Source organism: Rhamphochromis longiceps, linkage group LG16, assembly GCF_057381845.1.
Source record: "Rhamphochromis longiceps isolate RC_006_pf linkage group LG16, R_longiceps_female_GT1.1, whole genome shotgun sequence".
Taxonomy (NCBI): domain Eukaryota; kingdom Metazoa; phylum Chordata; class Actinopteri; order Cichliformes; family Cichlidae; genus Rhamphochromis; species Rhamphochromis longiceps.
The window spans coordinates 27,149,629-27,162,021 of NC_140572.1; the positions used below are offsets into that span (position 1 = coordinate 27,149,629).

General features: G+C 37.6%; 1 protein-coding gene across 1 annotated transcript in view; it reads left to right on the forward strand.

The window, feature by feature from the left end:
* The window catches only part of erbb4b (erb-b2 receptor tyrosine kinase 4b), a 361,178-nt gene that overhangs the window by 228,072 nt on the left and 120,713 nt on the right, over positions 1 to 12,393 (forward strand). Inside the window, exons 4-5 of the mRNA XM_085385312.1 lie at positions 2,040 to 2,171; positions 7,008 to 7,073. Of these exons, the coding sequence (XP_085241438.1) occupies positions 2,040 to 2,171; positions 7,008 to 7,073 (198 nt within the window). The remainder of the gene's footprint in view (positions 1 to 2,039; positions 2,172 to 7,007; positions 7,074 to 12,393) is intronic.

Sequence of the window (12,393 nt, forward strand, 5' to 3'; positions counted from 1 at the left end):
TTGGAGTTGCTCTCGGGACAAGGCTGGAGGTGATTTAGGGGGGTGCATTTCAGAAATATGAGTAGTAGCTACATGAGCAAACTAATTAAGACATTTTCTCTACCCACCAAACAATCAACAACAGAATTTAACCATTGATCTCCCCCTGGCTACCAGCTGCACAGCCAGAAAATATGCAAGCCAAGCATGTATTTCTAATAAAACTAAAGCCTGCATGAGAAGGGAATGTTATTGTAATTATTATGTAATATTTGTTTGTTAATTGTTCATATCTTGATGAGGAAGGCCATGAAATATCCTGATGGGAAATACTAAAACTGTCCTGGGCAAAGCGCCCTCAGGGAGCGAATTACAGTAAACTACAATCTAAATTCATGAACATGTCATGTCAGACTATTAATACATGTTTTGTATGCGTAGCGCATGTCTAAATGCATCACGTGTGAAAAGAATTAGACAATGGGTTAGACAGTCAGGGGATCCACTTGTGAGAGATTTACACATAGTGTTTGAGAGCACGACTGTTGCATCTGTCCAGCTGATATTCGTCGAAGCAGCATTTCTTTCTAGGTTACACGCACAGGGATTAGCAAATATGTTTTGTCTTGTTTCATAGTTGTTGTTTTCTTTAGATAGATCACCACCACTACAAAGTGATAATAATGATGTATTTTTATTTTGTAAGATCGGTAAACTTTAAATATTTATAATAATAATTATATATACATATTTTTCATAACCGATGTATAATTTGATGTATACATTTGATACATGTTGGCTAACAAACCAGCCAGGATGAAGATGAATACACAGAAAAAATACATGTATCTCGCTAAACTGCGGTTCAAATCGTTCTATTGTGTAAACTACTTGAATTTGAGACATGGCCTCCTCCTGGTCGAGCGATATCGCTTATGTGGTGAGAAGCAGGATTAAATTCTTCCCTAACTCCCAGCACAAATGCAGATAGATGGGGGTGGGGTGGTGGTGGCTGGGGTTGTGGGGTGGGGAATCTGTGTAGGTAATACCACTGCCACCTATTATCCAATGATTATTATTTATATGAGCCTTTGTGGGATGATATTGTATTTGGCTCGTTCTGTGTGGAGCTGGTGGGGCGCCTCATGTATGATTATGTGTCTCATCGGTTTCAGCCCTGTGTCAGTAATCTGTTTGTATGGAGATAGAGAACACACAAGCTCTGTAAATAATGCAAATCTGCTACTGGGCTTCACTTCTTCTTTCCTTTTCTGCATTCCGTCTCTTTGTGCCTTTCTTTATGTGTCTCTCTCTTTCTCTTTAGCACTCTTTCTCTCTCTCATAAAAGTCAAGATTAAGCATTCTCTAAAGTCCTGCATGACGATAATCTGAACCACCCTCCGTATCCAATCATTCAACAGACAGTGGTGTACATTTCTATGTGTGTGTGTGTGTGTGTGTGTGGGGGGGGGGGATCAATTGTCCCTATAAGCCTGATGATCATTGGTTTGACAAGGGAAAGCATTTTATGATTTGAGATACATCACATCCTTGATGAAATACAATTAAAAAAATATATATATATTAGGCCTGCTGCCCCTTACTGAGGATAAAATCCTATGGATTTAATGTTGGCCATGGGGCATAATTGATTCTATCGGCTCACAGCATAGAAGGAAAAGGATGAGAAAAACAACACAATGGGAAAAGATCAGAGGTTGTAATAACAGCAATATAACATGGCTTTGTCCTTGGTGCTTCACACCAACAGCAATCATTACATCTGTGTGACTCAAAATCAACTGTTCACCCCAAATAATTTCTTCTCCCCAGCTAAAAGAAAAACGTAGTCCTTACGTTTTTTTTAATGACTATGGCTTTAACTTCATCTAGTCATGTTCTTTGTTATTGAAAAATTAGAAGGAAAAAGTCAATCAGTTGAAAAACATATCCAGAGAAGGGCAGCATGCTGAATTTGGTACATCCTACAGGTAAAAAGACATGAGAGCTCTTTGTATATATGTACTTAGTGTGTCCCTTATTTATTTGTTTTCTTACAGAAATCCTAAATGGAGGTGTTTATGTTGACCAAAACAAGTTCTTGTGCCATGCGGACACAATCCATTGGCAAGATATCGTCAAGTACCCAAGGATCCAACCTGTGGTGGTGCCCACCAACAGCAGTGTCACATGTAAGTAACCCAAATGGTACACATGAAGAAAATGAGAAAAAATTATTTGCAAAAGCCAAAAAAGGCACTTAAAATATATGGATATCCAGGAAAGCCCAACAAAAATCTGAATCAGTGGAAAGATGATTTCAAAAACAACGTACCTGTCCAACGTTTCCATTTTATGCTTTTCCTCTCCAAAGCATGAAGTGTAGATGCATGCAAAACATTTCAGAGAGTTGTAGTAAGCTGGAGTAACAACAGAGAGAGAGATTTTGTTTCAACCCAACGTGAAAATAATCACAGGATTTAAACAGACATTATTAGCACATTTACATGTAAACACATATTAGCCGCCTAGCTTAATTGTTTCTGGCAATTAAGGACCATGGAATGTACTTCACACATTTTTTGCTCACTACCAACTTCTTGGTTTTAAACATATTATCTCCCCCCACTGGTAATGCAACTTCTGCATGCAGTAATGCAATTTCTCCATGCATGTCCATTTCACGTTTTGTAGAAATGGACAAGGTGGACTGGCGTGTCTATTACATGTTTTGCTGTGATACTGGGTTCCATCAGATGTCGGTAATAACCTATCCAAGCCACACATGCAAAGAAATCAAACCATATGTTGTCCATAAATTATTTTATGTGTAATAATGAGAAATGACACAGGGGAGAACTATTGAAGAAGTAATGCATGAAGAAAGGGAGGTGTAAAAAGGCATGGAATGTCATGACACAAGCTGAAATCTATCAGTAATTAAAAAGCAATCCTGCCACTTTAGTGCAAATTAATATCAGCTGGTTATGTCCCAACTGATGGCCTATAAAAAGGTGTCTCATTACAAAGGTGTCACACAAGAAACATGATGGGTAAAACCACTGAGCTCTCTCAACACCTTTGCAACCTTATTGCTGCAGAACACACTGAAGGCAATGGTTGCAGAAGAATTTCTGAACTACTTAAAGTTCCAGTGAGCTCTGTTGGGGCCATAATCAAAACATGCTTTACCATAAACCTGGTGTAGACGACCAGGTGTGCCACAAGATTTCAGACAGAGGAGTAAATAGATTTATCAGAAGAGTTCTCCAAGAGTCAAGGGCCACTTGTAGAGAGCTACAGAAAGACATTGAATGAGCGCATGCAATTGTTTCAAAGAAAACGATAAGTAATACTCTCAGCCAACATGGCTTGTATGCAAGCTCACCATGCAAGACTCCTTTGTCGAAAAAAAAAAAAGCATGTTGAAGTGTTTTTAACGTTTGCTAAAAAAGCAATTAGACAAACCTGTGAAATACTGAGACAATATAGTCGAGTCAGAGGAGACCAAAATTGAAGTCTATGGAACATAACAACACCATAACGACAGTGTTTGGAGGTGGGAACATCATACTGCACTGGCACACTTCATATAATTGAAAGACAGATGAATAGAAAACTGTAACAAAACACAAGACATTCTTGATAAAAATCTGCTATGAATATGAAACAAGGGTGGATGTTTCAGAAAGGCAATGATCCCAAAATAAAGCTGCTAGAATGGCCCATCCAGTCACCTGAGCATATGCCGAGTATGGCCTGGAGGTCAAAATGGGACACATTCCCTAGTGTGGGTGAGAATGACCGAGCTAGATACAGAAAGACAAACTGGTGATGGCTAACCAGCCGGACATAGTGGTGGTGGACAAGCAGAAGAAGTACCATGGGCTGAGAGAAGCGCTCGAGAAGATGTGGAGGGTGAAGGGAACATGGTCCCTTTTTTTGTGTGTGGGTGTGTGTGTTTGTGTGCATTCTGTTGTTTTATGTATGTAATACACTTTTATACATTGAGTGAGTTACTGTTGCCCAATACCTTATTTTAAAGTTTTACCAATCAAACTTTTACCAAATAGGCGTTGTTGTTTTTTTCATTTAGTTTATTTATGGTATATATTTAAGGTAGTTTTGCAACTGATAGACAGTTTTTTTCCCTTTTAAACAACCTAATAATAATAATAATAATAATAATAATAATAATCTTTAATTTCTCTCACCTGTCATTTAATTTATTTCTTGATTTAAAAAAAAAAAGTAGCTGAGACAGTGTACCCTGATAATGAGGGTAGCAGATGTGATGGCTCAGTTGCTTAAACAAACTTGAATGAAGTCACGGCCACTCTACCTGGCAGTTTCTGTAACTCAAATTTGCAGGAATTTGTGCTAATTCTGAATTAGTCTTTAAAAATGTCTTTTCACAATTATTCCCCACACACTTGCCAAGGTCTTTCAGTGGCAGGTTATCTTTGACAAAAGAAAGGATCCAGAGGAGGCCCATTATCACAACCTGGTCGATTCACAATAAATGACTGAATGTGAGCAGCAAAACACTGTCATCACAAAATCACCCTTTGACCCTATTCTGTCACCCTGCTTACCATAACAATTCACAATGACTGCTAGCTCACATCACTTAAATGTCCTTCTGTAGCCAGCTGGAAGACCCGTTAATGAATGCATAGCATTATGATGGGATTTATTAGTGTGAAATACACATACTCAATCTGTCAGAGGACAGGGGATGATCAGTGAAATAACAATGCATTTACTGATCTCCTCTGACCCATTATTATTAATTTGCTGACTAAACCTCTTAGCATACTCGTTTCTTTTTGTTTTTAATTAACATTAATTTCTCACACTTTTTGACATTTAAATCCAATGTTGTTTTCACGTTTTTTTTTTTTCAAACTGTCTCATCTCATTCATTTACAAATGGAAACAAATAAACAAATGATAAAATACGCTATCACTGACTCTGATATAAACAAACAGACTTTTCCTTTTTGATGCATATGTCCTTGGAATCATCTCATAGTACTAGCTGAGGGCTTCAGATGCATGCTAAAAGCTCCAAGCATTGATATTCTGCTCAATCACCCTCCTCCCTGCAGCCCTGTTAGCCCTTGATCGACCCCGACTCCTTTGCAAGTCTTCCACCCTCGCTGAAAGATCAAGGGTCTGCAAACTTGTAATCCACAATTGAGAACATAATCTCTGTTTCATTTTTTGTGGCGACACAAGCTTCATGTTGTTTTGCTTGTGACTTATTTGTGCCATGGTTGTGTTATGTTATTGGTTTCAAAATAGGACTGTGATCTTTTTTTCTGTTTTTTTAAACTGATGCCCTGTTGATTCTGTTTAAACACCTCCATCTTTTGCTTGCTGTACACTGACGCTGGTATGGCAGCAGTTTCAACATTTTAACCTTCAGGGGATGTTAAAGATTACGGTGCATTCCGGGAAAGGGGGTTTGACGGTCTTATACAAGGTCAGTGAGGATTTAGAAGCTGAGATAGTGAAGGCCATGGTCACTGAATGAAAACTCTTTGACTTGACTTCCTGGGGCACATAGCACGGAGAAGAACAAAGAATTAAGGAAGAACAGCAGAAGTTCTGCCTGTATGGCTGGCGGACATTTGTATTAATATCCCATTTGTATACTGCTTTCATACAGACAAAGCTGCCAGCCTTTCTCTCAAATGTTACTAAATTGTCAGTTCAATAGGGACACACTGGAGAAACAGAAAAAAAATAGAGAAATGTAGTGGTTTAAGAAAAAAGGGACAGGAATAGGCACTAAGGGAAAGAGAGCTACAGAGGAGTGATGAATCTATAAGTGATGGATGAAGAGAAAAATGTGTAGTAGATGGGCTCAAAAATGAGGAAGAAGAAGAGGGCAGAAGATGGAGATTCTCATGTTGAGCAATGGAGTCAGTCGGATGCTAATAGCTCTCATCTGGAGAGGCTGATGGACAGAGGACAGCACTTCTGCACTTATCCAGACTCACTTCTCCCAGCAGTCAATTACTAGACAGTCAATTAAGTCCTCCAAAAACCCAGAAAGGCACTGGCTAAAGCTCTGAGGGTATGATGCTGCTTACCGCTCCTTTACTGCTTTTATCTCAACCTGATGTGTGCTGGCTTCATGCTGGGCTGGTTTAGCGTGAAGTGGCAAAAAGAATCATCTCATTTTCCCAAAATAACCTGTGCCAAGGTTATTTTGGATTTTATTACCACAACAGCATATATCAGTCAAGGAAGATGGATCTTTCCTGCCTTAAAATATATATGTATAAAAAAAACAATGTTGAGAATTCAAAGGTTTTTTTCTTAACTCTTAAGATTGTATCAGTTAAATGTAGTATCATCGTCATATTAACGAAATTAACTGCTGCATGCTACTTGCAGTACCTACAGTTCAATGATTACAATCATAATTACAATGATGGCAATAACTTTAATTATTTGGTGCCTTTAAAGAGTTTTTGTATAAAGAGTTTACAAACTGCTCTGGCAGACAAGCATAAGCAGGACTCAAACAGAAAAGAAGGACCAAGAGCACAAATTGCACAATTGTATCCCTAAAAAATACCAATAAAGGGATTTGAAGGAAGTCAATGAACATTAAAATCTAAAAATCAATCCTAACATGTACAGGATTATATCCAGGAAGAAGTTGAGCTGTTGCATAACTAGGCGAGAAAGACACTATTGTGGTATAACAGAAGAAAGACTTATTCAAAGTTTTAAAAAGGTCACAATTGCTCAGTGTGAGCAAACAGAATGCACCTATGCATGCATATCCAAAGAAAAACATACAAATAGATATTAAATGAATTCAAAGTTAAACCACATGATCCTCCATAGTTTTGTTCACTATGTGAGTTTGGTTTGCCTTTGGTTGAGTGCTTGAAGACAAACTCCAGCAGCAATTCTCTGGTCTGTTTTAAGGTTGAATGACACTGACAATAGTTTGTGAAGTTGCAGTTTGAAATGCCAATAGTCTCTTTCCTTGAACCTCTGTGCAGGTCAAAAATGCCACCGTTCCTGCAATGGCCGTTGCTGGGGACCCAAAGAGGACCAGTGCCAAAGCTGTAAGTTAATTATTATTATCTGATTAGAACTTCGAGTTGTTAGAATCACCACTGAGTGACTTTTGCATGCATCAAAACTTTACTGATAACTGTTGTGGGTCAAAAATAAAATTTAGCATATCTTTAGCATACCTGGCAATGTACTTGGAACGAGATTCCAAGCTTTATTTAGTGGATATACCTTTGGATGTCATTTATGTATACATCCATGTGACTCCATCTAAGGCAGGGGTCTTGAACTCCAGGCCTCAAGGGCCGGTGTCCTGCAGGTTTTAGATGTGTCCTTGATCCAACACAGCTGATTCAAATGGCTAAATTACCTCGTCAACATGTCTTGAAGTTCTCCAGAGGCCTGGTAATGAACTAATCATTTGATTCAGGTGTGTTGACCCAGGGTGAGATCTAAAACCTGCAGGACACCGGCCCTCGAGGCCGTGTGTGTGTATATGTGCGTGTATGTGCGTGAACAGTGTTATGAACTGTGAGACTTGTTACTGCAGCATCTTTCAGTTTGAAAACAGGAAATGAAAGTGCCATTTTTGTAAATGACAAATCTCTTATTCTTGAATTAAAGTTGAGTCATCTGTTTGATTGGGCAAATTTCACTAAATCACAATATCAACTTTGAGACATTAGACACTAGGCCAAAAACAATTTTCCAAATAATCAAAGACCTTTATCTTTTTGCTCACTTGTTGATATTTTGCATTTATTTTGTTTGGTTTATACTAGTCATAAAAAGAAATACAACTTTGTGTTAAAATATAGACTGTATTGACCAACACTGTAATATGTGTGTAGATAGATATATTAGCTGGGGACAACCATAACCATAATATTATATAGTTTCACAGGCAAAATTACAAAAATAGTTTAGGCAGCCTGTTTGATACATTGGTGACAAAGGGTTAAGTCTTTAGTTTAACCCAGGGGTCTCAAACTCCAGTCCTCGAGGGCCGGTGTCCTGAAACTTTTCCATGTGTCCCTGTTGCAACACAAATTAATAAAATTAGTAGGTCATCAGCAAGGGTATAGAACTTGACTGCATGCTGGATTGGTAACTCCTAAGTAAATGTAAATGTTTGGAAAAATGTACTTCTAAAAGTACTTTTATTGCACCATGATCATTCACTGATGAACTGCTGTAACATGAATCAAATGGCTGAATTGTCACCGCAGCATGCAGTCAAGTTCTATAGAGTCTTGCTGATGACCTGTTAACTGTATTCAGGTGAGGTAATTCCTAAAGTGCAAAAACTTGGCATGTCTTTAGCATGGTGTGCAGTGTGTTCTTAAATAGAAAAAAACTTGAGGAAACTGGACAAGTGGAGGACAAAAGAAGTGGTAGGTCTAAAAAAGCAGATGAAAAGTATCAGAAAGTCATGTCCCAAGAAATATATTTTTAAAAAACCCAGCAAAGACCTCATAGAGGACCTGAGAGGAGAGGACCATCCAGCCCTTCAGTAGAACCATCTACTGTTCACCGAAGCTTCTTTAGAAATGGTCTAAGTGAAAGAATGGCTGTCAAGAAGCTAGTCCTAATCAAGAGAAACAGGGGAAAAAGGCAGAGGTATGCCACATTACACAAGAGCTGCACTGCAAATCAGTGGCAACAGGTGTTTATGGAAATAAGAGGCAGGATTGAGCACAGTAGTTTGTAAGCATATTACTCACAAACTAAGCACAACCCCATGCTGCCTCTGTGGAAACGGGACATGAGAATATCACCAATAAATTAGCATCTAAAATTATATTTGAATTCCATAAAGTGAAGGTTTTCCTGCTTGTTGCCCCAAAGGGATGACATCAGATTTTTCTTTGGGGTTTTTTTGCTGTTGAAAGTCATCATTTCTTTTGAGGAGACTGTATGCTCTCCAAATTAACACACATGATATTCTGGTATTTTAATGAACACAGCTCCACAATGCAAAGGAATTTTAGCCTCAAAAATGTATAATCAACAGATCAGATCAAAATAATCAAAACAGGGATGCTCTTTAGATCATTCTATCAAGCAGAAAGTTTGATGTGGCTTTGACTGGTATTAAATAGACGTCGTCACACGGATTTTATTAGTACTACTGGTTGGAAATTTCTAAAAAACAAAGTTTTACCGGCAATTTAAAAATCAGACAAATCTTCTGTGTTAACCTTATTAAAGATCATTAATACAAAAATCCTAGATTCAAGGACAAAAAACAACATCATCTACATTCACTGATTAAATAACTTGCAGTCTACAAAAGGAAAAACATTTTACACAAGGCTGTGATGAGTGGTTGTTTCTTGTCTTCACCTATGAGGAAAGCTCTTATTTTAAACCGGATCATTAAAAGATAACAAAAGTTTCACTGTGATGCAAATGATATGTGACAGCCTAACTGCAAGTAGTGAAACAGGAACAGCAGCTCACTGCTGTGTGACATTTCAGACACTGAGATTCATCCTATAGCTGTCAGCGATCATGCTCCTGTATCTTTAACACTAATGCACAAGAATAATACTACGCCAAGTAAAAACTGGAGATTTAATATATCACTACTTAAAGATGAAGACTTTATTAAATACTTTAAAAAGGAATGGACTTCATATTTAGACTTTAATGACACTCCCGGAATATCTGCTTCTGTTCTATGGGAAGCAGGGAAAGCTGTGATGAGAGGTAAAATAATTTCTTTCTCATCACACAAAAAGAAAGAAGAAAACAAAAATATTCAGGAATTAGAAAAAAACATCAAATCACTAGAAGAAGCCTACGCGTCCCACCAAGATCAGGAAACATTGAACAAAATATGCAAAACAAAACTAGAATTAAATGAAACTATTAATAAAAAAACACAATTCCTTATACAAAGACTTCGCTTGCAGAATTTTGAACACAGTAACAAATCAGGTCGATTTCTAGCTAACCAGCTAAAAATAAATAAAGAAAAAATAACTATATGTGCTGCTAAAGATTTATCGGGGAACACAATATATGATCCTGGAAGAATAAACAACATTTTTAGGGATTTCTATGAAACTTTATACTCACCACAAATAAACCCATCTAAAAATGAAATTGATCTGTTTCTTGACAACGTAACTCTTCCAAAATTACTAGACAGTCAAGCAATGGAACTGGATTCGCCACTGACGCCAAGTGAACTCCAGGAAGCCCTGATAAGTATGCCCAATAATAAGGCTCCAGGTCCAGACGGCTTCCCTGCAGAATTCTACAAAGAATTCTGGACAATTTTGGCACCAGTATTCCACAGCATGTTGCAGGAAATCGAGGAAAAGGGCAGACTACCACCAAATATGAATTCTGCCAACATTAGTCTCCTGCTAAAACCAGGCAAAGACCCTTTATTTCCCTCAAGCTATCGTCCAATTTCTCTTTTAAATGTAGACCTTAAAATAATCTGCAAAGCTCTCTCAAAGAGATTAGAGAAAATGACCCCCCTCTTAATTCATCCTGACCAAACTGGTTTCATAAAAGGTCGGCACTCCTCAACAAACACTCGTAGATTACTTAATTTAATAGACTACTCATACGATAAAAACATCGAAACCATAATATTATCTCTAGATGCAGAAAAAGCATTTGACAGAGTTAATTGGAAATTTTTATTCGCAACTTTACACAAATTTGGTTTTGGAAACTCTTTCATAAACTGGATAAGAATATTATACAATTCCCCAACGGCTCGTATCAGAACAAATGACCAGACATCCTCCAGCTTCTGTCTCCTGAGGGGCACCAGACAGGGATGCCCACTCTCCCCTTCACTTTTTGCAATTTTTATCGAACCTCTAGCAGCAGCATTTAGACAGGCTACAACAATTAAGGGCATAAAATGTAAGAACATAGAACATAAAATCAGTCTCTATGCGGATGATGTGTTGCTTTTTCTGCAAAACACACAAACCAACCTCTCTGAGGTAATTACTTTAATAAACTGGTTTTCAAGAGTTTCAGATTATTCAATTAACTGGCCAAAATCTACAGTTCTCCCCATTAACTGCTCCTTCCATAATTCTTCCTCTGCCCCACTGCAATCCGGAAATATTAAATATTTAGGTATTAATGTCTCTCCTAAGCTTTCAGACTTAACTAAACTAAACCACATCCCACTTCTAAAGAAAGTAGAAGGCGATCTGACTAGATGGAAATCTTTACCCATATCACTCATGGGAAGGGTCGCCACTATAAAAATGATGATCTTGCCAAAAATAAATTACTTATTTTTGATGATCCCTAACAAACCATCACAAGATTGGTTCAGATCTCTGGATTCATATATTTCCAAATTCCTTTGGAAAGATAAATCCCCGCGTATTAGCTTAAAAACGCTACAAAGAACCAAGGATAGAGGAGGATTAGATCTGCCTAATTTTCACCAATACTTCTTAGCCAACAGGCTTCAGTTCATCTCAGAATGGTTAAAACATACCTTCTTAGTTGAGCCCTGGCTAGATGTTGAACAGGCACTATGCAAGGATCTAGAGATTTCAGACCTACCATTTATTAGCTCAAACATCAAAAGACATGAATGCTTTAAAAGTATCAACATCAGCTTTTCTCTAACAGCATGGTGGGAGTTTCTAAAAATAACGGAGTCTTCATTAATCCCATGCAAACGTACACCTATCTGGAATAACCCTGACATATTACAAAACAATAATATGATTAATTTCCCAGAATGGAGTTGTAAAGGAATTAAATACTTAGAACATATATTAGAGGGAACAGAATTTATTCCATTTGACAGACTAGTTGAACAATATGGGATCAACAAGACAAGGTTTTTAGAATATCAACAAATTAAATCCATAGTAAAAAAGAAATTTAACCTCAGTCAAGTTGAATTACAAACACCACTAAGTGCGGCACATTTTCTTACTCTTAAATCCCCCAAATTATTATCTAAAATATACAGAACACTTTCTAAATTAGATGAATCAATATCCCTTCCTACTGCAAAGTGGGAAGCAGATTTATCAGTCAACCTAGACCAAAACTTCTGGTCTCAGATTTGCTTAAAAACTTTTAAATTAATTAAAAATCCCAGTCTGCAATTAATACAATACAAAATACTTCATAGAGTGCACTATACAGGTCATCGGATGTTCAAGATGGGCTTTACATCTTCCAACAACTGCTCACACTGTCAAGGCAATACACCAGACAATTACATCCACGCTCTTTGGTTCTGTCCACCAGTGCAAAAGTTTTGGCGCGAGATATGTGAAGACTTATCAAAGTGTCTGAAATGTAACATCCCAACTTCCCCCTTAGTGTGTCTACTGGGCAGCTTAGATAATGTCACTTCAGAAA